Consider the following 22,986-nt stretch of genomic DNA (forward strand, 5'->3'; position numbering starts at 1 on the left):
ATCCACCTGCCTCGGCCTCCCAAAGTGCTGGGATTACAGGCGTGAGCCACTGCACCCAGCCCAAGATTTGATTTGATTTCATTTTATTTTATTTTATTTTAGAGACGGAGTCTCGCTCTGTCGCCCAGGCTGGAGTACAATGGCGCGATCTCAGCTCACTGCAAACTCCGCCTCATGGGTTCAAGCTATTCTTCTGCCTCAGCCTCTTGAGTAGCTGGGATTACAGGCACCTGCCACCATACTCAGCTAATTTTTGTATTTTTAGTAGAGACGGGGTTTCACCATGTTGGTCAGGCTGGTCTCAAACTCCTGACCTCGTGATCCGCCCACCTAGGCCTCCCAAAGTGCTGGGATTACAGGCGTGAGCCACCCCACCTGGCCAAGTTTTTATTTTAACAACCAGTGTGTGTGAGAGAAGGAGGTGGGCTAGAGTAGGGTAATATGTACATGCTATGGCTGAAATAGAAAAATGGTAACTTTATTTTCTACTTCCCAGCATGCCCTGCTCTGAGCCCTCATTCCTACTGAAGGTGGAAACAGCAAACTTACTCTTTTATGGATTTAATTTAGCCTCTTTGTGTAATGACTCAGCTTTTCGGGTTGCTTTCTTCTCCCCTTCTCATTCTGTAGCAGACACTGGATTGCCTACATAATCCCTTTTTCCCATTCTTTGCCAAGACCTCTGACTTTCTTTGGGATCCACCCTTGGAGAAGGTGCCTCTTGTCCTGGTTGAGGGACACAACCTGACTTGTCTAAGCCAATTACTGTAATGCCATTTTTCTCACCTTGGTTGGCTGGGGTGTGCATGAGACCAATTTCTGACCATGAAAACTCATGGATGTCTGCCATGGAGTCCATTCTTAAAAAGAAACATGAGTGGCCAGGTGCGGTGGCTCACGCCTGTAATCCCAGCACTTTGGGAGGCCGAGGTGGGTGGATCACGAGGTCAGGAGATGGAGACCATCCTGGCTAACGCAGTGAAACCCCATCTCTACTAAAAATCCAAAAAAAAATTAGCCAGGCGTGGTGGCAGGCGCCTGTAGTCCCAGCTACTCGAGAGGCTGAATTGGGAGAATGGTGTGAACCCGGGAGGCGGAGCTTGCAGTGAGCACAGATCCTGCCACTGCACTCCAGCCTGGGCAACAGACAGAGCGAGACTCCATCTCAAAAGACAAAAAAAAAAAAAAGGAAAAAAGAAAAAAAAAAGTAAGGGGCCACTCACAGAATGAGGGAAAATGTTTGCCAACAACAAATCAAACAACTCAATTCAAAAATGCATGAAGGGGGCCTGGTGCAGTGACGCATGCCTGTGATCCCTGCACTTTGGGAGTCTGAGGTGGGTGGATCACGAGGTCAGGAGTTTGAGACCAGCCTGACCAACACTGTGAAACCTTGTCTCTACTAAAAATGCAGAAATTAGCTGGGCGTGGTGCCGTGCGCCTGTAATCCCAGCTACTCAGGAGGCTGAGTCAGGAGAATCGCTTGAACCCAGGAGGCAGAAGTTGCAGTGAGCCGAGATCACGCCATTGCACTACAGCCTGGGTGACAGAGTGAGACTCCATCTAAAATAAATAAATAAATTTAAAAAATGCATGCAGGGGCCAGACCCAGTGGCTGAGGCAGGTGGATCACTTGAGGCCAAGAGTTCAAGACCAGCCTGGGCAACACAGCAAACCCCATCTCTACAGAAAATACAAAAATTAGTCAGGCATGGTGGTGTGTGTCTGTGGTCCCAGCTACTGGGGAGGTTGAGGCAGAAGGACTGCTTGAGCCTGAGAGGCGAAAAAACAAAACAAAACAAAACAAAATTAGCTGGTGGTTCATGCCTGTAATCCCAGCACTTTGGGAGGCCGAAGCCAGCAGATCACTTGAGGCCAGGAGTTCGAGACCAGCCTAGGCAGTGGTGGCGAGCGCCTCTAATCCCGGTTACCCGGGAACCTGAGGCAGGAGAATCACTTGAACCCGGGAGGTGGAGGTTGCAGTGAGCCAAGATCGCGCCACTGTACTCCAGCTTGGGCAATAAAGTGAGACTCTGTCTCAGACAAACAAACAAACAAACAAATGAAAAGGCCGGGCGGGGTGGCTCACGCCTGTTATCCCAACACTTTGAGAGGCCGAGGCTGGCGGATCACGAGGTCAGGAGATAGAGACCATCCTGACTAATATGATGAAACCCCATCTCTACTAAAAAAAAAAAAAAAAATTAGCAGGGTGTGGTGGCGGGCGCCTGTAGTCCCAGCTACTCAGGAGGCTGAGGCAGGAGAATGGCATGAACCCAGGAGGCGGAGCTTGCAGTGAGCCGGGATCGCACCACTGCACTCCAGCCTGGGTGACAGAGCGAGACTCCATCTCAAAAAAAAAAAAAAAAAAAACACCTGATGTGCTGACTCACGCCTGTAAACCCAGCACTTTGGGAGGCCGATGCAGGCAGATCACGAGGTCAAGAGATTGAGACCATCCTGATCAACATGGTGAAACCTCGTCTCTACTAAAAATACAAAAATTGCTCGGGTGTGGTGGCATGCACCTGTAGTCCCAGCTACTGGGAGGCTGAGGCAGAAGAATCACTTGAACCCGGGAGGCGGAGGTTGCAGTGAGTCGAGATCCCGCCACTGCACTCCAGTTTGGGTAACAGAGCAAGACTCCGTCTCAAAAAAACAAAAAAAACAAAAAAAAAACTAAGTAGTTCATCAGCTTAAGCCATGTTGGCTGAACATTAAGACTTTGTCAACTCCTAAGGAACAAAATAATATTAAAATTAGGAAGAATTATTTTGCCATAGGATAAAATAGAAATACTGCCATACGTTTGACTTATTTGTTTGAAAATCTTTATATGGTTGTTGCTTCATTTAAAAACCAGACCTCACAAACCTGACCCAAGTTATGTGCAAAATAATGTGCCAGTTGCACAGCCCCTGGAGGCCAGTGTGAGCCCACATGCCTCTGCTGGTTTATTTCTAGAGTCCACTCGCTGTGGGTCTTTATCATGTTTCCAAAAGAAGGAAGTCACCCATCTCTAGTTCAGGCCTTGTTGCCAATGAAATTTTAAAATGTGACATTGATACCATTTGACTAGACAATAACTAAAATTGGACAAAGAAGATATTTTCCTCTCATTGGAGGTTGCAGCATTTTATTCAGGTTTACAATTTGTGATTCATCCATGCGTGGTGGCTCAAGCCTATAATCCCAGCACTTTGAGAGGCCAAGGCGGGCAGATATCTCAAGGTCAGGAGTTCAAGACAAGCCTGGCTAACATGGTGACACCCTCTCTCGACTAAAATTACAAAAATTAGCTGGGTGCGGTGGCATGCGCCTGTAATCCCAGCTACTCGGGAGGCTGAGGCAGGAGAATGGCTTGAATCCGGGAGGCGGAGGTTGTGGTGAGCTAAGATGGTGCCACTGTACTCCAGCCTGAGCAACAGAGTGAGACTCCATCTAAAAAAAATTGTGATTGTCTAAACTGTGACTCAGGGAACTGCATAGAACAGAAGTTTGCAGGTCTACACGTGGAATCTGCAGTTCTGTTAGGAGAGACTGGCATTGCAAAAGAGCAACAATTCCTGAGCATCTTCCCCAGCAGAGAGCCCATTTGGGGGGCAATGTTGACAATGACCCAGAGTCTCTGGGTTCTCCAGTGGTGGCCACAGCTGATGTTATCCCTCCTGTGTTGGCAGTTTTCTAAGTGAGTTCAGATCCTCTAGGAAGGAAGATCTGTGTGTGCAGCGCTGTGGAAGAGGTCTCTGTGGGCGCCAAGCCTCCCAAGGAGATTTACGGGCTCCAGGGACTGGAGGTTTGGACCCCATCTCCGTCTCTCCCAATCCATTAGAACACACATTTCCAGCATCTGTGGGGTGCCCAGATGGGGGGATGCGCCTCCAAGTTGTCCTCAGGAGATTCCCAATTGTTCGTGGATGTCGGATGTGCGGAGTCCATGGGAGTGTCTGGGATTTTGGTGTCTTGTGCGTCCAGCAGCGTTGGGACGTCCAAGCTGAGGAAAGTGGGACCCCTGCCTCCACCTGCCTGCATGTGGGGTCTCCCTAGAAGGAAGCCTCTGGTAGGTGGGTGGGAAGATTAGGGTGCTCGAATGGGAACTGTGAGGAGGCGCAGTGGCACCAGGCTCTAGCAGCCTCCTGCCTCCAGGAGAGGACCAGGTCGGGATCACTGCGGCAACCAACGCCTCGGATCACTCGAGGGCTAGAAGGCACCCACCAGGTGTGTAGACAGGAGTGCTCAGGGGCCTTGCACATTGGGCATATTATGGTGTCAGTTTCGGAATCAGCCTGTGTGGAGTCGGTCCAGGACACCCAGCCAGGATTCCGTCGTGGGGGAGGGGAACGCCCACGTGGCTTGTGTGAAGGGTGCTTCAGGGGACGCAAAGGCTCTGGTGGCTGGGAGGAGCTCAGGGATGACAGATACTCCAAGGATTCTGCGGAGGTGGTCAGGTTTGGTGATAGGGTGCTCACAGGTGGCCGGTGTGAAGGGTGCTTCAGGGGACGCAAAGCCTCTGATGCCTGGGAGGAGCTCAGGGATGACAGATACCCCAAGGACTCTACGGAGGTCTTCGGGACTGATGTCGGCATGGAGGCCAGAGGAGCCGGGGGAGCCCGTGGGGACACATGGAAGCTGGTGGGAGAAGCTTTCCCACGCACCCCACGTGGCCGGTGCTTCCTAGCAGATGCTCGTTTGTACACTGGCCCTGGGCGGACTTGGTGTGGAAGGTGATGGGAGCTGCCTGCCCTAGAGAGCTTCTTCAGGCACCTACAGGAGACAGGAGGCACAGGCTACAGCCGGGAGCACTGGGCACCTGCGGCCCACGCCCCTCCAGGGCCCCCATGCTGACTTCACAAAGCTCTGCCTACCCCTGCCCAGGGCTTTAGCGACATCACGGCTGTGATCTCCCCTCCCAGATCAGCCCCAGGCCCTGGGGTGGCATCCTAGGCCCTGGTAGGAAGGAGGACACGGGAGAGAAGGGGAAAGAGCCTCACTTTTTCGACAGGAAAGTGTAGACCTCAAGGTTCTCCAGTTCTTTCAAGAGAATTCTGTAATCTGGAAAACAGGAGATGGGTTATGGTGGCGAGGGAGGGAACTGGGACTTACAGGAGGCTGAGTGTGTGTGTCCTTAGGGGAGACCCCGGGATCGGGGATTAGACCCTGGAGCCCCAGCATCCCTGTCCAAGGCCACAGGGCCCCAGGAGTGATAGGCAGGTGCCCAGTGGGCAGCACTTTGTCATCTCCAAAGTGCTTCCTGACACGCCCCATCATGGGGGGTCACGACCACCTCCTGGGAAGAGTGGACAGGGGCAGTCTCAAAGAGGACTCAGCCATGTTAAACAGGTGCCCACATAGACCTGCAGCCCCTCCTGCAAGTCCAGGTGGTCACTGGTCCCCTCCTGGGCAACACCCGCTCCCTGGACCCCATGGCTTCATCCCAGCAGGGAATCAGAGACGGATCCCGGGTTCCAATTGCCCTACCAGGAGCTTCCCCATCAGGCCTCCGCAGATGACTTCCTAGGAGACTTGGTGCTTGTTCCTAGGGACGGGTGAAGCTGTCGTCTCTGGGGCTTCTGGGACCCTCAGAGCCTTACCTTTCAAAGTGATAGATTTATTTCCGATGCTGAGCCATTCCCCCACTTCAGCCTGATCCTGAGAGACAAGAAAGAGGATACAGGCCGGGTCTCAGTCTCCTGTCCCCACAGCTGCAGACCCACAGTGCTCATGAATGACACACTTTATCCGACCAGCTCACGGAGCCCTGTGTGATTCTCTTTCACTGGTTTCAAAAGTGCATAATAACCTTTTCTGGTTTCCTTCTTTGAAAAGCACGGAGGGGTTTTCTATGTGAGGCCTGCTCTGGGCGTCCTCAGTCCCTGTTCCACTGCTTGGGAAACACACACACTTGGGTCTGCAGGTGTCTCTGGGCTGGCAGGGAGGATTCTGCTTCCGAGGAGGCCAGAGGCAACTCCAGTCTCAGGTGGGAGGCGCTCAGGGGCTCAGCACAGCCCCCAGAGCACCCCACATAGAGGCTGGGCCCCGAGGCACCTGCCCAGGAAGGCGGCTGATGAGCCCGGGCTCAGGGCCTGTCCTTCCACAGAGACCTCACCCTTCTCATGACTGGGTCCTCGCCGCTGAGTCCTGGGGTTTGTTTTTGCTCTGATGCCTCCCGTGCACCCCCACAGATGGTCTGGGAGCTTGGGATGGAAATCCTATGCCCACTCCAACCCATGCCTGTCCGGCTGTCCCTAGAGGGACGATGAGATTTCCCATCACAGGAGTGCCTCTGGTTGATGTGGAAAAGTGGAAAAGAGAGCAGGAAAAATAGAATCATTCTCCGCTGGGTGTGGGCTGAGGGCTCCTTACATTCTCGCTATTCTCCTCTCTGGGAGGCACTGAGGACGGCTCCCTGGGAATGTAGGGGCGTAAGATGATCAGGATCACCAGGCTAAACACAATGAAGAGGATGAAATGGATGATCTGGGGAACGGGGCTGGAGCACAGCTCTGTCTCAATAACACCGTCCAGAGGAAAGAGAATATCCATGTCAACTGCACTGCTGTCCTCAGGCAACTGAGCCCTGGGCATCCCCTCTGGGACTATTTATTGGGGCCCAGGCCCACATCACAGAGCTGGGCCCCCCCCCCTCACAAAGGGCTCCTAAGGGTGGGGTGGGCAGTGGGAGGAGGAGGCTAAAGCCCAACCCCACCCACCACCACCCACCCCTGCAGTTCCCTCCACCCTCCTGGCCTTCCAGATCCCTCCTTCCCACTCCACCTGCTCAACCTGTCAGAGACAGACCTGGTCCGTTCTCTGTCCTCTCACCCTGGCACACAGATGGTATCTGGTTCCTTGGAGATCTCTGCTCAGGCTCCCTCAATTTCACAGTTTTTAAGGATCTGGATTTGTCCCTGAAATTCCTGTTATTTCCAGGGATTATTGCTCTAGGGTCTCCTCTGCCTGCTCACTGCAACCTCTGCCTCTCGTGTTCAAGCAATTCTCTGCCTCAGCCTCCCGAGTAGCTGGGATTACAGGCGCCGGCCACCACGCCATGCTAATTTTTTTTTATTTTTAGTAGAGACAGGGTTTCACCATCTTGGCCAGGCTGATCTCGAACTCCTGACCTCGTGATCTGCCCATCTCGGCCTCCCAAAGTGCTGGGATTAACAGGCGTGAGCCACCACACACAGCCTCAAAAAAGTTTTTCTAGGGCTTTGGCCAAGTACATGAAGATAAGTGATGCCCAATTCAGGTTTTGCCAAATAACACAACTCTTTTCAGAAACTACAAATTCCACTGGCTCTGGCAGAATGAATATCAACCTAGGTCAATTCTCCATAACAAGAACCCATAAATTTGCCAGCCGGGTGTGGTGGCTCATGAGGTCAGGAGATCAAGACCATCCTGGCTAACATGGTGAAACCCCGTCTCTACTAAAAATACAAAAAATTAGCGTGGTGGCAGGTGCCTGTAGTCGGAGCTACTCGGGGGCTGAGGCAGGAGAATGGCATGAACCCAGGGGGCGGAGGTTGCAGTCAGCCGAGATCACGCCACTGCACTCCAGCCTGGGTGACAGAGTGAGACTCCATCTCAAAAAGAAAAACAGAACCCACAAGTTGCCAGTCCACTTCACGTCTCAACTATTAGATAATAGCAGGCAAGATGCATGTTCCTGAAGGACACAGGTTGTTTATATGGTGATTCTTCTTTGAGTTATTGTTGTTTTCTCCCTTTCTTGTCTCCCTCCCTCCCTCCCTTTCCTCCTCTCCCCTCCACCATAGAGGGCCCACGTCTCCACAGGGTCACCTCTAACTGTCTCCAGCATTAGAAAAGGAAGTCAGGGCTGGTCGCGGTAACTCACGCCTGTAATCCCAGCACTTCGGGAGGCTAAGGTGGGAGGATCACGAGGTCAGGAGATCGACACCATCTTGGCTAACATGGTGAAACCCTGTCTCTACTAAAAATACAAAAAATTAGCCGGGCGTGGTGGCTGGCACCTGTAGTCCCAGCTACTCGGGAGGCTGAGGCAGGAGAATGGTGTGAACCCGGGAGGCGGAGCTTGCAGTGAGCCGAGATCGCGCTGCTGCACTCCAGCCTGGGTGACAGAGCGAGACTCTGTCTCAGAAAAAAATAAATAAATAAAAGGAAGTCAGAAAGCTAAGCAAGGCCTGGATCAGGAGACCTATTTATTCTAATGATGAGAAACCACCGCAGGGCTCTGGGAAGGGAAGTGGCGTGGTCTGATTTACCTATTTTAAAAAATCCATTTAAAGATTATGTGGGGGAGCGGGGGCAAGAGTAGAAACAGAGATGCCCTGTAGGAAGCATGTACAAGAATCCAGACAGGAAGGTTGCGGGTTGCTTGGACTAGGGTGGTAATACTGCAGACAGGTTCGGGATCTATTTTGAAGATAAAGCCAGCTGGTCTTGCTCATGTGGGCCGGGGAACTAGGTACATTGCGGGGTGGGTGGGGAACGGAGGGAAGGATGCTACTTTGACTGAGATGGAAAACACTGGGGGAGGAGTTGGGTTTGAGTTGTGTGGGGGCTTCAGAAATCTTTTGACCTTAAATGTGTGGCGTCAGACATACCAGTGGCACTAGAAGCTGCGGAAGCACGGGAACAATCTAGAAATTGGCCGAGAGCTTTGGCTGGATATTTTAAATGTGGGAATCATCAGTTTATAGGTGTCACCGGTGTATTTAAAACCATGGACCAAGGGCCGGGCGTGGTGGCTCAGGCCTGTAATCCCAGCACTTTGGGAGTGAAGTCAGGAGTTCGAGACCAGCCTGGCCAACATGGTGAAACCCCATCTCTTCTAAAAATGCAAAAATTAGCTGAGTGTGGTGGCACGCACCTATAGTCGCAGATACTCAGGAGGCTGAGGCAGGAGAATCACTTGAACCCGGGAGGCAGAGGTTGCAGGGCACTGAGATCATACCACTACATGATCCCAGCACTTTGGGAGGCTGAGGCGGCTGGATCACGAGGTCAGGAGATCGAGACCATCCTGGCTAACACGGTGAAACCCCATCTCTACTAAAAATACAAAAAATTAGCCGGGAGTGGTGGCGGGTGCCTGTAGTCCCAGCGCCTGGGCAACAGAGACTCCATCTCAAAAAAAAAAAAAAAAAAAAAAAAAGTGACCAGGGACTCAAAAAGTGTGCACAGCAGGAGCAGAGGAAGGGCTGCAAAACTGCCTGTTGGGTACTGTGTTCACTATTTGAGTGACAGGTTCACTAGAAGCCCAAACCTCAGCACCACACAGCTTATCCATGTAACAAACCTGCACATGCACCCACTGAATCTAAAATTTTTAAAACAGCGATAAGCCATGTTAATAGCAGGTACCCTTGGTGTGATGTGATGTGATGAGAATGACATTTTCTCTGTGGGCTTCCTCCCCATGACACAAGGGCCACCCCAGCCATGTTTACAGCCCTGGCCCCGGACAGTATTGAGCTCCTGAGCCTCCAGCACTTGTGTGTACAGCTCCCGTTCCCCTGTCCCCCTCACCCGGCCGGCTCTACCTTATTTTGATGTCACAGCCGAGCACCGTGCTGGGAGGTGGCCATGGTACAGCCTGTAAGTAGGGCTGTAAATAGTCACAATGGACCTGTAAATAGTCCAGCCCCATTACCACGTGCTGGTCCAGACAGCTGGCTGCAGGTGAGTTGTTCTAGAACCAGAGCTTATATGATGAGAAAAATAGACGGGACAGAACAGTGTGTTCCCAGCTCATACCTGCAGCTCCCACAGGCTGGGGTGGGGGTCTGGGGCCTGGCTCTGCTGGCTCAGTCACTTTGCTTCTCCTCAAGTTCCCTCTGTGGAACTGGGCGCTGTTTCCACCAAACCATCTGCTCTCCAGTCCCACAGGGGGTTGCTGTCAGTCATCCCACGGCCTCTCTGCCTAGGCTTTGAAACTGATTCATTGTTCTTCTGCTGTATTTTTCTTTGTAGGTTTCAGAATTCTCTGTTTATTTATGATAATTTGGGAAGGATCCTGGGAGAGTGAAAATAAATGAAGTGCTCAATCTGCCAAGTTTCACTGGAGGCTCCACTGATCCTTCCATTATGCTCAAATGCCTGCAAGAAATCTGGGGAATCATCTTTCCTACCCTAAGACCCTGGGACTTAGCACTGGCCCTGAGGCCCCTGACAGGCATAAACTAATCAGCAAATGTGCAGGAAAAATTCGGAGCTGCAAGATCAAAGTCAGATTCTCACTCTCCCTAAAGGCCTGGATTCCCCTGGAAACCCACGTCCCCACAGCCTGGAAGGAGCAATGAGGACCCAGGGGAGTGGCTCTGGGCATCAACTGGTCCAGGCAGGAGGCGGTTCCCCACATCCCATCTTTCCAGTGCCCAAGGGAGCCTCTCAGGGGAGTCTCATCACTCCCCCACCATCACAGAGCAGCCTGCTCCTGGCCTGTATCCAAACACCCCTGGGGGCGGCCACCCTGGGTGTGCTCCCCTTGCCCTGATGGCAGCTAGAACTCCGTGAGGAGAGGCTCGCCAGGGTCACCCAGACAGTCCCTGATCCCACATTGTCCCAACACACGAGGCTTCACCCCGGAGGAAATAGGAAAAGGGAGTGAATCCTGTGGGCTCCCCTGACAAAAGGAAAGCTACACGCTGTCACTTGGGCACAAGGCGGGCTATGAGGCTGGAGAAAAGCTCCCAGGGACGATGCCTCCGGGAGCCTTTTTTTTTTTTTTTTGAGATGGAGTCGGTCTGTTGACCAGGCTGGAGTGCAGTGGCGCAATCTCAGTTCACTGCAACCTCCACCTCCCGGGTTCAAGCAATTCTCCTGCATCAGCCTCTGGAGTGGCTGGGAATATAAGCGCCCGCACCACTCCCGGCTAATTTTTTGTATTTTCAGTAGAGATGGGGTTTCACCATGTTGGCCAGGCTGCCCTTGAACTCCAGACCTCAGATGATCCGCCTGCCCTGGCCTCCCAAAGTGCTGGGATTACAGGCATGAGCCACCGCATCTGGCCGCCTCCTGAAGTCTGCTGCACAGGGCTCTATCCTTTTGTGGGGCTAGGAAGGTGTGATTCTGCCCTCATCTGCTGACTAGTGCTCCCACCTCATTTTACCAGGGAACAGCCTGGCCAGGAGAGGTTGGCCTAGGATGCACCCACCACTCGGGGGCCTGTGGGAGGCAGTCACCCCCTCCTGGCCAGACTGAACGCCTTTGCTTTGCAGTCCACTGATTCAAGTGTTAATCCCTCCCTTGCCACCATAACCCATCTCCTGCTTTCCAGATTACAAAATTCTCTTGAAAGAACTAGAGAACGCTAAGGACCACACTCTCCTGCTGGAAAAGTGAGGCTCTTTCCCCTTCTCTCCCGTGTCCTCCTTCCTACCAGGGCCTAGGATGCCACTCCAGGGCCTGGGGCTGATCTGGGAGGGGAGATCACAGCCGTGATGTCGCTAAAGCCCTGGGCAGGGGTAGGCAGAGCTTTGTGAAGTCAGCAGGGGAGGCCCTGGAGGGGCGTGGGCCGCAGGTGCCCAGTGCTCCCGGCTGTAGCCTGTGCCTCCTGTCTCCTGAAGGTGCCTGAAGAAGCTCTCTAGGGCAGGCAGCTCCCATCACCTTCCACACCAAGTCCGCCCAGGGCCAGTGTACAAACGAGCATCTGCTAGGAACCACCGGCCACATGGGGTGCGTGGGAAAGCTTCTCCCACCAGCTTCCATGTGTCCCCACCGGCTCCCCCGGCTCCTCTGGCCTCCATGCCTACATCAGTCCTGAAGACCTCCGTAGAGTCCTTGGGGTATCTGTCATCCCTGAGCTCCTCCCAGGCATCAGAGCCTTTGCGTCCCCTGAAGCACCCTTCACACCGGCCACCTGTGAGCACCCTATCACCAAACCCGACCACCTCTGCAGAATCCTTGGAGTATCTGTCATCCCTGAGCTCCTCCCAGCCACCAGAGCCTTTGCGTCCCCTGAAGCACCCTTCACACAAGCCACGTGGGCGTTCCCCTCCCCCACGACGGAATCCTGGCTGGGTGTCCTGGACCGACTCCACACGGGCTGATTCCGAAACTGACGCCATAATATGCCCAATGTGCAAGGCCCCTGAGCACTCCTGTCTACACACCTGGTGGGTGCCTTCTAGCCCTCGAGTGATCCGAGGCGTTGGTCGCCGCAGTGATCCCGACCTGGTCCTCTCCTGGAGACAGGAGGCTGCTAGAGCCTGGTGCCACTGCACCTCCTCACAGTTCCCATTCGAGCACCCTAATCTTCCCACCCACCTACCAGAGGCTTCCTTCTAGGGAGACCCCACATGCAGGCAGGTGGAGGCAGGGGTCCCACTTTCCTCAGCTTGGACGTCCCAACGCTGCTGGACGCACAAGACACCAAAATCCCAGACACTCCCATGGACACCGCACATCCGACATCCACGAACAATTGGGAATCTCCTGAGGACAACTTGGAGGCGCATCCCCCCATCTGGGCACCCCACAGATGCTGGAAATGTGTGTTCTAATGGATTGGGAGAGACGGAGATGGGGTCCAAACCTCCAGTCCCTGGAGCCCGTAAATCTCCTTGGGAGGCTTGGCGCCCACAGAGACCTCTTCCACAGCGCTGCACACACAGATCTTCCTTCCTAGAGGATCTGAACTCACTTAGAAAACTGCCAACACAGGAGGGATAACATCAGCTGTGGCCCCCACTGGAGAACCCAGAGACTCTGGGTCATTGTCAACATTGCCCCCCAAATGGGCTGTCTGCTGGGGAAGATGCTCAGGAATTGTTGCTCTTTTGCAATGCCAGTCTCTCCTAACAGAACTGCAGATTCCACGTGTAGACCTGCAAACTTCTGTTCTATGCAGTTCCCTGAGTCACAGTTTAGACAATCACAATTTTTTTTTTAGATGGAGTCTCACTCTGTTGCTCAGGCTGGAGTGCAGTGGCACCATCTTGGCTCACCACAACCTCCGCCTCCCGGATTCAAGCCATTCTCCTGCCTCAGCCTCCCAAGTAGCTGGGATTACAGGCGCATGCCACCGCACCCAGCTAATTTTTGTAATTTTAGTCGAGAGAGGGTGTCACCATGTTGGCCAGGCTTGTCTTGAACTCCTTACCTTGAGATATCTGCCCGCCTTGGCCTCTCAAAGTGCTGGGATTATAGGCTTGAGCCACCACGCATGGATGAATCACAAATTGTAAACCTGAATAAAATGCTGCAACCTCCAATGAAAGGAAAATATCTTCTTTGTCCAATTTTAGTTATTGTCTAGTCAAATGGTATCAATGTCACATTTTAAAATTTCATTGGCAACAAGGCCTGAACTAGAGATGGGTGACTTCCTTCTTTTGGAAATGATAAAGACCCACAGCGAGTGGACTCTAGAAATAAACCAGCAGAGGCATGTGGGCTCACACTGGCCTCCAGGGGCTGTGCAACTGGCACATTATTTTGCACATAACTTGGGTCAGGTTTGTGAGGTCTGGTTTTTAAATGAAGCAACAACCATATAAAGATTTTCAAACAAGTAAGTCAAACGTATGGCAGTATTTCTATTTTATCCTATGGCAAAATAATTCTTCCTAATTTTAATATTATTTTGTTCCTTAGGATTTGAGAAAGTCTTAATGTTTAGCCAACATGGCTTAAGCTGATGAACTACTTATTTTTTTGTTTTTTTGAGACAGAGTCTTGCTCTGTTACCCAAACTGGAGTGCAGTGGCGGGATCTCGACTCACTGCAACCTCCGCCTCCCGGGTTCAAGCCATTCTCCTGCCTCAGCCTCCTGAGCGGCTGGGACTACAGGCACCCGTCACCACACCTGGCTAATTTTTGTATTTTTAGTAGAGACGAGGTTTCACCATGTTGACCAGGATGGTCTCCATCTCTTGACCTCATGATCCATCCGCCTCAGCCTCCCAAAGTGCTGGGATTACAGGTGTGAACCACCCGGCTCAGCCTTTTTGTTTGTTTGTTTGTTTGTTTGTTTGAGACAGAGTCTCACTTTATTGCCCAAGCTGGAGTACAGTGGCGCGATCTTGGCTCACTGCAACCTCCACTTCCCAGGTTCAAGCGATTCTCCTGCCTCAGGTTCCCAGGTAACTGGGATTATAGGCACTGGCCACCACTGCCTAGGCTGGTCTCGAACTCCTGGCCTCAAGTGATCTGCTGGCGTCAGCCTCCCAAAGTGCTGGGATTACAGGCATGAACCACCAGCTAATTTTGTTTTGTTTTGTTTTGTTTTGTTTTTTCGCCTCTCAGGCTCCAGCAGTCCTTCTGCCTCAACCTCCCCAGTAGCTGGGACCACAGACACACACCACCATGCCTGACTAATTTTTGTATTTTCTGTAGAGATGGGGTTTGCTGTGTTGCTGGTCTCGAACTCCTGGCCTCAAGTGATCCACCTGCCTCAGCCACCGGGTCTGGCCCCTGCATGCATTTTTTAAATTTATTTATTTTAGACGGAATCTTGCTCTGTCACCCAGGCTGGAGTGCAATGGCGCGATCTCGGCTCACTGCAACTTCTGCCTCCCAGGTTCAAGCGATTCTCCTGCCTCAGCCTCCTGAGTAGCTGGGATTACAGGCGCATGCCACCATGCCCAGCTAATTTTTGCATTTTTAGTAGAGACAGGGTTTCACAATGTTGGTCAGGCTGGTCTCAAACTCCTGACCTCGTGATCCACCCACCTCAGACTCCCAAAGTGCTGGGATCACAGGCATGCGTCACTGCACCAGGCCCCCTTCATGCATTTTTGAATTGAGTTGTTTGATTTGTTGTCGGCAAATATTTTCCCTCATGCTGTGGATTGCTCCTTACTTTTTTTTTTTTTTTTTTGAGATGGAGTCTCACTCTGTCACACAGGCTGGAATACAGTGGCAGGAGCTCTGCTCACTGCAACCTCTGCCTCCCGGGTTGACGCCATTCTCCCAATTCAGCCTCTCGAGTAGCTGGGACTATAGGCGCCCGCCACCATGCCCGGCTAATTTTTTTTTTTTGGATTTTTAGTAGAGACGGGGTTTCCCTGGGTTAGCCAGGATGGTCTTCATCTCCTGACCTCATGATCCGTCCGCCTCGGCCTCCCAGAGTGCTGGGATCACAGGCGTGAGCCACCATGCCCGGCCGCTCCTTACATTTTTGAGTCTTCATAATCAATCTTCCTTTCTTTCTTTCTTTTTTTTTTGATGGAGTTTTCCTCTTGTTGCCCAGGCTGGAGTGCAATGGCGCGATCTTGGCTCACCGGAACCTCCACCTCTTTGGTTCAAGCAATTCTCCTGCCTCAGCATGCCAAGGATTATGGGCATGTGCAGCCACCATGCCCTGTTAATTTTGTATTTTTCAGTAGAGACAAGGTTTCTCCATGTTGGTCAGGCTGGTCTCCAACTCCCGACCTCAGGTGATCTGCCTGCCTCGGCCTCCCAAAGTGCTGGGATTATAGGCATGAGCCACCACATCAGGCCTTTTTTTTTTTTTTGAGACAGAGTCTCGCTCTGTCGCCCAGGTTGGAGTGCAGTGGCGCCATCTTGGCTCACTGCAGCCTCCGCCTCTCAGGTTCAAGTGATTCTCCCACCTCAGCTTCCCAAGTAACTGGGATTACTGCCCCACCATGCCCGGCTAATTTTTGTATTTTTAGTAGAGACAGGGTTTCACCATGTTGGCCAGGCTGGTTTCGAACTCCTGACCTCATGATCTGCCCGCCTTGGCCTTCCAAAGTGCTGGGATTACAGGTGTGAGCCACCACGCCCGGCCCAAGTCTTCATAATTTCATTCTCCATTTGGGAGGATGCTTGGCCCACTGCTTACTAGCTCCGCATTTGTGTCTTCATTTCACGCACTTGTCCATCCAGTAAATGTTCAAGTACATTCCATTTGCCTTGCCCTAGGATGACCAGAGGAGAAAAGATCCCTTTCCTGGAGAAGCTTAGAATCTAGCAGGGAGATGAAGAAAAATGAGTAATTTTACAATCCAGTCCACAGCTACAAGTTTCAGCAAGTGCTATGCACTATAATGAGAGCCCCTAATTGGGAGCTATTTGGGAGTTGGGGAGAGTTGCTGAGAAAGTGATGTGTAACCTGGGATTTGGCAGGTGATAGGGCCTCATCAGGCAGAGGGAAGCAGGCTTTGAGGCTAAGAGGCCAAGGGCCTGGAGCAGCAGCCCTCAAGCTGGACAGAGAGGGAGCCGATTCTACTTGGAGAGCAAACACTGAAGGCTCAAGTGACATAATCCAATTCATATCCTTTTTTTTATTATTTTATTTTAAGGATGGGGTCTCATTCTGTTGCCCAGGCTGAGTGCAGTAGCATGATCATAGCTCACTGCAATTCAAACTCCTAGGCTCAAGCAATTCTCCTGGCTCAGCTGGAGACTGTAGCTGGGACTACAGACACGCACCACCACACCTGGTTAATTATTTTTATCTTTAAAAAATTTCGGTTTTTTGTTTTTTGTTTTTGAGACGGAGTTTCGCTCTGTTACCCAGTCTGAAGTGCAGTGGCGAGATCTCAGCTCACTGCAAACTCTGCCTCGCGGGTTCAAACAAATCTCTGCCTCAGCCTCCTGAGTAGCTGAGATTACAGGCGCCTGCCACCATGCCTGGCTTTTTTTTTTTTTTAACATATATTTTTAGTAGAGACAGTGTTTCACTGTCTTGGCCATGTTGATCTTGAACTCCTGACTGCGTGAGCCATCGTGCCCGGCCTGGAATTTTCTTTTTGTAATGCTTTTGTCAGGTTTTTGTCTTAGGTTAAGCTGGCCTCACATAAGGAACTGAACACTTCCTCTATTTTCTCAGTGTTTGTATGAGACTGGTGTTGATGTCTTCACTGAATATTTGATTCAAAACAAATGATTAATATAATTTAAAAAATTGACCAGTCAGCTGAGTGTGATGGCTTATGCCTGTAATTCCAGCACTTTGGGAGGCCGAGGCAGGAGGATTGCTTGAGGCCAAGAGTTTGAGCCAAGCCCTGGCAACATAGCAAGATCCTACCTCTCCAAAAAATAAAATAAAAAGCCAGGCACGGTGGCTCAGGCCTGCAATATTAGCAGTTTGGGAGGCCGAGGCGGGCGCATTGCCTAAGCTCAGGAGTTTGAGACAAGCCTGGGCAACAGGGTGAAACCCTGTCCCACTAAAACACAAAAATTAGCCAGGCGAGGCAGCGGCATGCACCTGTAGTCCCAGCTACTCAGGAGGCTGAGGCAGGAGAATTGCTTGAACCCGGCAGGCGGAGGTTGCAATGAGCCGAGATCGGGCCACTGCACTCCACACTTCAGCCTGGGTGACAGAGCAAGTCTCCGTCTCTCAAATAAATAAATTAAATTAAATAAAACAAAATACTAAGCAGTTAAATTATCCAGGCCTGGGTTTTTCTATTCGGAAAGTATGGATAACAAATTCAGTTTCCTTACTTGTGTTTCTTTTTTTTTTCTGAGATGGTCTCGCTCTGTTTGTTGCCCAGGCTGGAGTGCAGTGGCCCGATCTTGGCTCACTGCAAGCTCCGCCTCCCAGATTCATGCCATTCTCCTGCCTCAGCCTCCCGAGTAGCTGGGACTACAGGCGCCCGCCACTGCTCCTAGCTAATTTTTTTGTATTTTTAGTAGAGACGGGGTTTCACCGTGTTAGCCAGGATGGTCTAGATCTCCTGACCTCGTGATGCGCCGGCCTCGGCCTCCCAAAGTGCTGGGATTACAGGCGTGAGCCATTGCGCCCGGCCGCTCTGTGTTTCTTTTTAAGAATGGACCCCATGGCAGACATCCATGAGTTTTCATGGTCAGAAATTGGTCTCATGTACACCCCAGCCAACCGAGGTGAGAGAAATGGCATTACAGTGATTGGCTTAGACAAGTCAGGATATGTCCCTGAACCAGGACAAGAGGCACCTTCTCCAAGGGTGGATCCCAAAGAAAGTCAGAGGTCTTGGCAAAGAATGGGGAAAAGGGATTATGTAGGCAATCCAGTGTCTGCTACAGAATGAGCAGGGGAGAAGAAAGCAACCCGAAAGGCTGAATAATTACAAAAAAAGACTAAATTAAATCCATACAAGAGCAAGTTTGCTCTGTTCCCACCTTCACTAGGAATGAGGGCTCAGAGCAGGGCATGCTGGGAAGTAGAAAATAAAGTTACCATTTTTCTATTTCAGCCATAGCATGTACATATTACCCTACTCTAGCCCACCTCCTTCTCTCACACACACTGGTTGTTAAAATAAAAACTTGGCCAGGCGGGGTGGCTCACGCCTGTAATCCCAGCACTTTGGGAGGCCTAGGTGGGCGGATCACGAGTTCAGGAGTTTGAGACCAGCCTGACCAACATGGTGAAAACCCGTCTCTACTAAAGATACAAAAATTAGCTGAGTATGGTGGCACGTGCCTGTAATCCCAGCTACTCAAGAGGCTGAGGCAGAAGAATAGCTTGAACCTATGAGGTGGAGTTTGCAGTGAGCTGAGATCGCGCCATTGTACTCCAGCCTGGGCGACAGAGCGAGACTCCGTCTCTAAAATAAAATAAAATAAAATGAAATCAAATCAAATCTTGGGCTGGGTGCAGTGGCTCACGCCTGTAATCCCAGCACTTTGGGAGGCCGAGGCAGGTGGATCACGAGGTCAGGAGTTTGAGACCAGCCTGACTAACATTGCGAAACCCCATCTCTACTAAAAATGCAAAAATTAGCCCGGCATGGTGGTGTGCACCTGTAATCCCAGCTACTCAGCAGGAGAATCGCTTGAACCAAGGGGGCAGAGGTTGCAGTGAGCCGTGATCATGCCACTGCATTCCAGTCTGGGCGACAGAATGAGACTCCGTGTCAAACAAACAAACAAACAAAAACAAATAAAATCTTGGAGGCCAAGTGCAGTGGCTCATTCATGTAATTCTAGCACTTTGGGGGCTGAGACAGGAAGATTGCTTGAGGCCAGGAGTTTAAGACCAGTCCTAGCTACCTAAGAGGCTGAGGTGGGAGGATCATTTTAGCCCAGGAGATTGAGGCTGCAGTGAGCTATGATTGTGCCACTGCACTCCTGCCTGGGCCATACAGTGAGACCCTGTATCAAGAAGAAAATATTTAAAGTCAGCCGATTAGCAAATCAGTAAAAAAATACAAAAAAGAAAGAAAAAATCAAAGAAAAGAAAAGAACACCTTTAGACAAGTTAGATTTTTCTTTTTTTTGAGATGGAGCCTTGCTCTGTTGCCCAGGCTGGAGTGTGGTGGCACCATCTCGGCTCACTGCAATCTCTGCCTCCCAGGTTCAAGCGATTCTCCTGCCTCAGCCTCCCTAGTAGCTGGGATTACAGGACTCTGCCACCTCACCTGGCTACCTTTTGTATTTTCAATAGAAATGGGGTTTCACCATGTTGGCCAGGCTGGTCTCGAATTCCTGACTTCAAGCGATCCGCCCACCTCAGCCTCTCAAAGTGCTGGGATTACAAGCGTGAGCCACTATGCCCAGCTGACAAATTAGATTTAACAGAGTTGATTTGAGCAAAGAATATTTCATAAACTGGGCAGCACTCAGAACCAGAAGAGGTTCAGAGAGCTCCAGCCAGCAACATGAGCAGCAAACTTTTACCCACCGAACACAAAGTAGAGAAATCACCTGCTTGGTTATGGCTAGACATTTGCTTTATTTGGGTATGATCTCATCAGTTGGCTGCCTGTAATTGGCTGAAACTCAGCTGTTTGTTACCAATACACTCCCACATTCAGTTTCAGTGTAAAGTACTAAGTTAGGTTGCAGTTTGTTAGGTAGAAACTCAAAGTACGGAGACAGCCTTAGGCCAATGGCCTCCTGCTTTTTAATTTAACATGGTGCACACGACAATGTTCACTAAAAGCCATGATCCATCATGACAGCTGACTCATGAATATATAACAACGACAAAAAGAACCCAAACAAATAAGAAAGAGGCTTGTCTTACAGGGCTAGAGCCAAGGAGCCCTGTAGGAGGGATGAGGAGGCTGTTATCAGAGCCCTGTGGAATGGCCCAAAGCCCCAGAGTCCACTCGGACCTGCAGCCTCACAAGGCTATGATGTAGATGAGCACAATACAGAGCAACAGGCTGGGCCTAACTGAGTAGCTATGACCATGGCCCTCCAGCTCGGAGTGGGGGAGCTCCCACACTTCAGCTCAGTATGAACATGAGGTGTGCCAACCTTGATTCGAGCATACCTTCACTTGCCGTCCATCATCCAAGAAGTGAACTCTGCATTCTCAGGGCTCAGAGTTTCAAGGGAAATAATCTGTCTGCCCGCCTGCCCGTTTGCTAGTTTGCTTGTACTGTTTTGTCTCTGAAAGGATTTAGGATGTGTCAGTCAGGATGGGCCTGGTTTGCTGCAATAACAACCCCAAATCTCAGTGGCTTAACACGACAAGCTTTATTTCTCACAGCTCATACTACAGGAGGTGAATGGAGCCTCCGCCATCTGGAATCATCACTGCGACTCTTAAAGGCTTTTGCCCAGAAGTGACACACATTCCTTCTGCCAACATTTCATTAGCCAGATAAGTCACATGGCCAAACCTTTCCTCAAGATGCCAGGAATGAAAAACCTTCCCAGAGGCCTAGAAGGAAAAGAACCAGAAATAGCAGTGAACTATGGGAATCACCACCCTTGGCAGTGTGTCTGTGTTAATATTATATTATATACACATTGATAAAAAAAATATATATATATATACACACATTGAAGAGGAAATGCCTCTTGCAGTAAAAATAGAGCACCTGCTTGGTAGCACAACCAAATTTCATTTGGCCTTTGAGCCGTTTACCTAGGTCAATACTCACCTAATCAATCAGTCGGGAGGTGATGGCAGCGTACCAGAGAGCTGGGCCTCCTCAGTGACACCCAAACACACCAAAGCCCTTGCCCTTCTCCCCTTCCATACCTTTCCCCCAGGGTTTCCCCCACTCACCGCTGTGTCTATTCACTGACAAGACCTAGACTTTTGGTCCCGAAATTTGACAGATAATTATTTTATTTTAATTATTTTTTAGAAGTGGAATCTTGCTGTGTCACCCAGGCTGGAGTCCAGTGGCACAATGACAGTTCACTGGAGCCTGCAACTCCTGGGCCCAAGCTATCCTCCCGTCTCAACTTCCCAACTGGCTGGGACCACAGGCAGGTGCCACCATACCCAAGTAATTATTTTTTAATTTTTTATAGTGACAAAGACTCGTTTTGTTTTCTGGGCTTTTTTTTTTTTTTTTTTTTTTTTTGACAGAGTCTTACTCTGTCACCAGGCTGGAGTCAGTGGCACGATTTCAGCTCGCTGCAATCTCCGCCTCCCAGGTTCAGGCAATTCTCCTGCCTCAGCCTCCCGAATAGCTGGGACTATAGGCGGGCGCCATCACACTAATTTTTGTATTTTGAGTAGAGACGGGGTTTCACCGTGTTAGCGAGGATGGTCTCGATCTCTTGACTACATGATCCACCTGCCTGGGCCTCCCAAAGTGCTGGGATTACAGGCGTGAGCCACCGCGCCCAGCCCCCTGGGCCGGTCCTGAGGTCCTGGGCTCAAGTAACCCTACCTCCGAGCCTTCCAAATTGTTGGGATTATAGGCGTGAGCCACTGCACGGTCTCAAATAATTATTTTAGAGTTGAGTTTTACTGAATCTCGTGAGTTTGACTAATGTAAGACTTCCCTTTGGCCCTGGGCAAGTATAAAAGATAAAGCGAGGCCGGGCGCGGCGGCTCACGCCTGCAATCCCAGCAGTTTGGGAGGCTGAGGTGGGCGGTTCACCTGAGGTCGGGAGTTCGAGACCAGCCTGATCAACATGGAGAAACCCTGTCTCTACTAAAAATACAAAGTTAGCCCGGCATGTGGTACATGCCTGTAATCCCAGCTACTCGGGAGGCTGAGGCAGGAGAATCGCTTGAACACAGGAGGAAGAGGTTGCTGTGAGCCAAAAGTGCGCCATTGCACTCCAGCCTGGGCAACAAAAGAGAAACTCCGTCTCAAAAAAAAATTTTTTTAATTAAAATTAAAAAAATAAAAATGAAAGATAAAGCGAAGTCCATGTGTCAGGAGCAAGCACAGGACAAAGTCACACAGAGCGGTGAGAGAGGGAGGATGGGAGGGCAGCCACAGCTGTGCGGGGTGGTCTGGAGGGGACATGGGGCAGCCACAGCTGTGCGGGGTGGTCTGGAGGGGACCTGGAGCAGCCACAGCTGTGCGCGGTGGTCTGGAGGGGACCTGGGGCAGCCACAGCTGTGCGGGGTGGTCTGGAGGGGACCTGGAGCAGCCACAGCTGTGCGGGGTGGTCTGGAGGGGACCTGGGGCAGCCACAGCTGTGCGGGGTGGTCTGGAGGGGACCTGGGGCAGCCACAGCTGTGCGGGGTGGTCTGGAGGGGACCTGGGGCAGCCACAGCTGTGCGGGGTGGTCTGGAGGGGACCTGGGGCAGCCACAGCTGTGCGGGGTCGTCTGGAGGGGACCTGGGGCAGCCACAGCTGTGCGGGGTGGTCTGGAGAGGACATGGGGCAGCCACAGCTGGGAGCGGGGGCAGGGGCTGGGGAGGAGAGGAGGAACGTGCAAGCTCAGCTGTGCGAGTTGGGGTCAAGGGCTACATCAGAACCAGACCCCTTGCTGGTAGCTTCACCGTCTCGCTCTCATGGGGTCTCCCAGCTATCCCAAATCTCCAAGAAACAGGCTCAGAGACCTGCGGTCAGAGGCCCAGCGAGGGCGAGAGCGGAAGTGAGCTCCAGGCCACGGACAACTGCAGTCCCGGTTCCCCGCCATCAGCACAACCTGTGTGAGAGCACAGGGTATCTGGGCAGAAGGAAAACTAGCGGAGCCTCATCCAGCGCTGGAAATGCAGAAGCTCTGGGCTTCTCGACGGCGAGGCACCCGGGGAACGGGGAGTCACTTAGAACCTCAGAGTAGCCTCGGGCGGGAACAAGCAAAGCAATTCCAAGCTCTACCAGGGCACGGAGGGCGCGAAACCCGCCCCGCGCTCCGGCCGGCCTGCAGGGGGCGCGCGCTCCCCGAGCTCCCGCGCACCGCGGAGAAGGCGGCCCT

The 22,986-nt window shown here is 51.6% G+C and overlaps 2 protein-coding genes across 3 annotated transcripts; one reads left to right on the plus strand and one right to left on the minus strand.

Moving 5' to 3' along the window:
- Positions 1–3,119: 3,119 nt before the first annotated feature.
- Positions 3,120–6,938, minus strand: LOC100452563 (uncharacterized protein C5orf60). 2 transcript variants are annotated; one of them, XM_054556647.2, is made up of 5 exons: positions 6,799–6,938; positions 6,364–6,503; positions 5,592–5,649; positions 4,992–5,052; positions 3,120–4,764 (listed from the first exon to the last, which is right to left on the minus strand). In XM_054556647.2, the coding sequence occupies exon 5, from the start codon at positions 4,584–4,586 to the stop codon at positions 4,044–4,046; it is 543 nt and encodes a 180-aa protein (XP_054412622.2). In that variant the 5' UTR covers positions 4,587–4,764; positions 4,992–5,052; positions 5,592–5,649; positions 6,364–6,503; positions 6,799–6,938; the 3' UTR covers positions 3,120–4,043. The 2 variants fall into 2 exon arrangements, with proteins under 2 accessions (XP_054412622.2, XP_054412619.2); XM_054556644.2 differs by lacking the exon at positions 6,799–6,938 and having other exon boundaries at positions 6,364–6,758.
- A 4,433-nt stretch (positions 6,939–11,371) lies between these two features.
- Positions 11,372–13,379, plus strand: LOC134759357 (putative uncharacterized protein FLJ35723). Its single transcript, XM_063724557.1, has one exon. It carries the CDS (start codon positions 11,731–11,733, stop codon positions 12,271–12,273), a length of 543 nt encoding a protein of 180 aa, XP_063580627.1. The 5' UTR covers positions 11,372–11,730; the 3' UTR covers positions 12,274–13,379.
- Positions 13,380–22,986: the final 9,607 nt, after the last annotated feature.

The sequence above is a fragment of the Pongo abelii genome, chromosome 4 (genome assembly GCF_028885655.2).
Source record: "Pongo abelii isolate AG06213 chromosome 4, NHGRI_mPonAbe1-v2.0_pri, whole genome shotgun sequence".
In the NCBI taxonomy this organism is placed as follows: domain Eukaryota; kingdom Metazoa; phylum Chordata; class Mammalia; order Primates; family Hominidae; genus Pongo; species Pongo abelii.

What these genes read in the sequence shown, in the direction of transcription:
- LOC100452563 (XM_054556644.2), bottom strand. Translation starts at nt 6,585, where the DNA reads ATGCCCAGGGCTCAGTTGCCTGAGGACAGCAGTGCAGTTGACATGGAT. An exon ending in TAAATCTATCACTTTGAAAG is followed by an intron (nt 5,053 to 5,591) that starts GTAAGGCTCTGA and finishes CCTGTTTTCCAG; the next exon opens with ATTACAGAATTCTCTTGAAA. An exon ending in TACACTTTCCTGTCGAAAAA is followed by an intron (nt 4,765 to 4,991) that starts GTGAGGCTCTTT and finishes TGTCTCCTGTAG; the next exon opens with GTGCCTGAAGAAGCTCTCTA.
- LOC134759357 (XM_063724557.1), top strand. Translation starts at nt 11,731, where the DNA reads ATGCCTACATCAGTCCTGAAGACCTCCGTAGAGTCCTTGGGGTATCTG.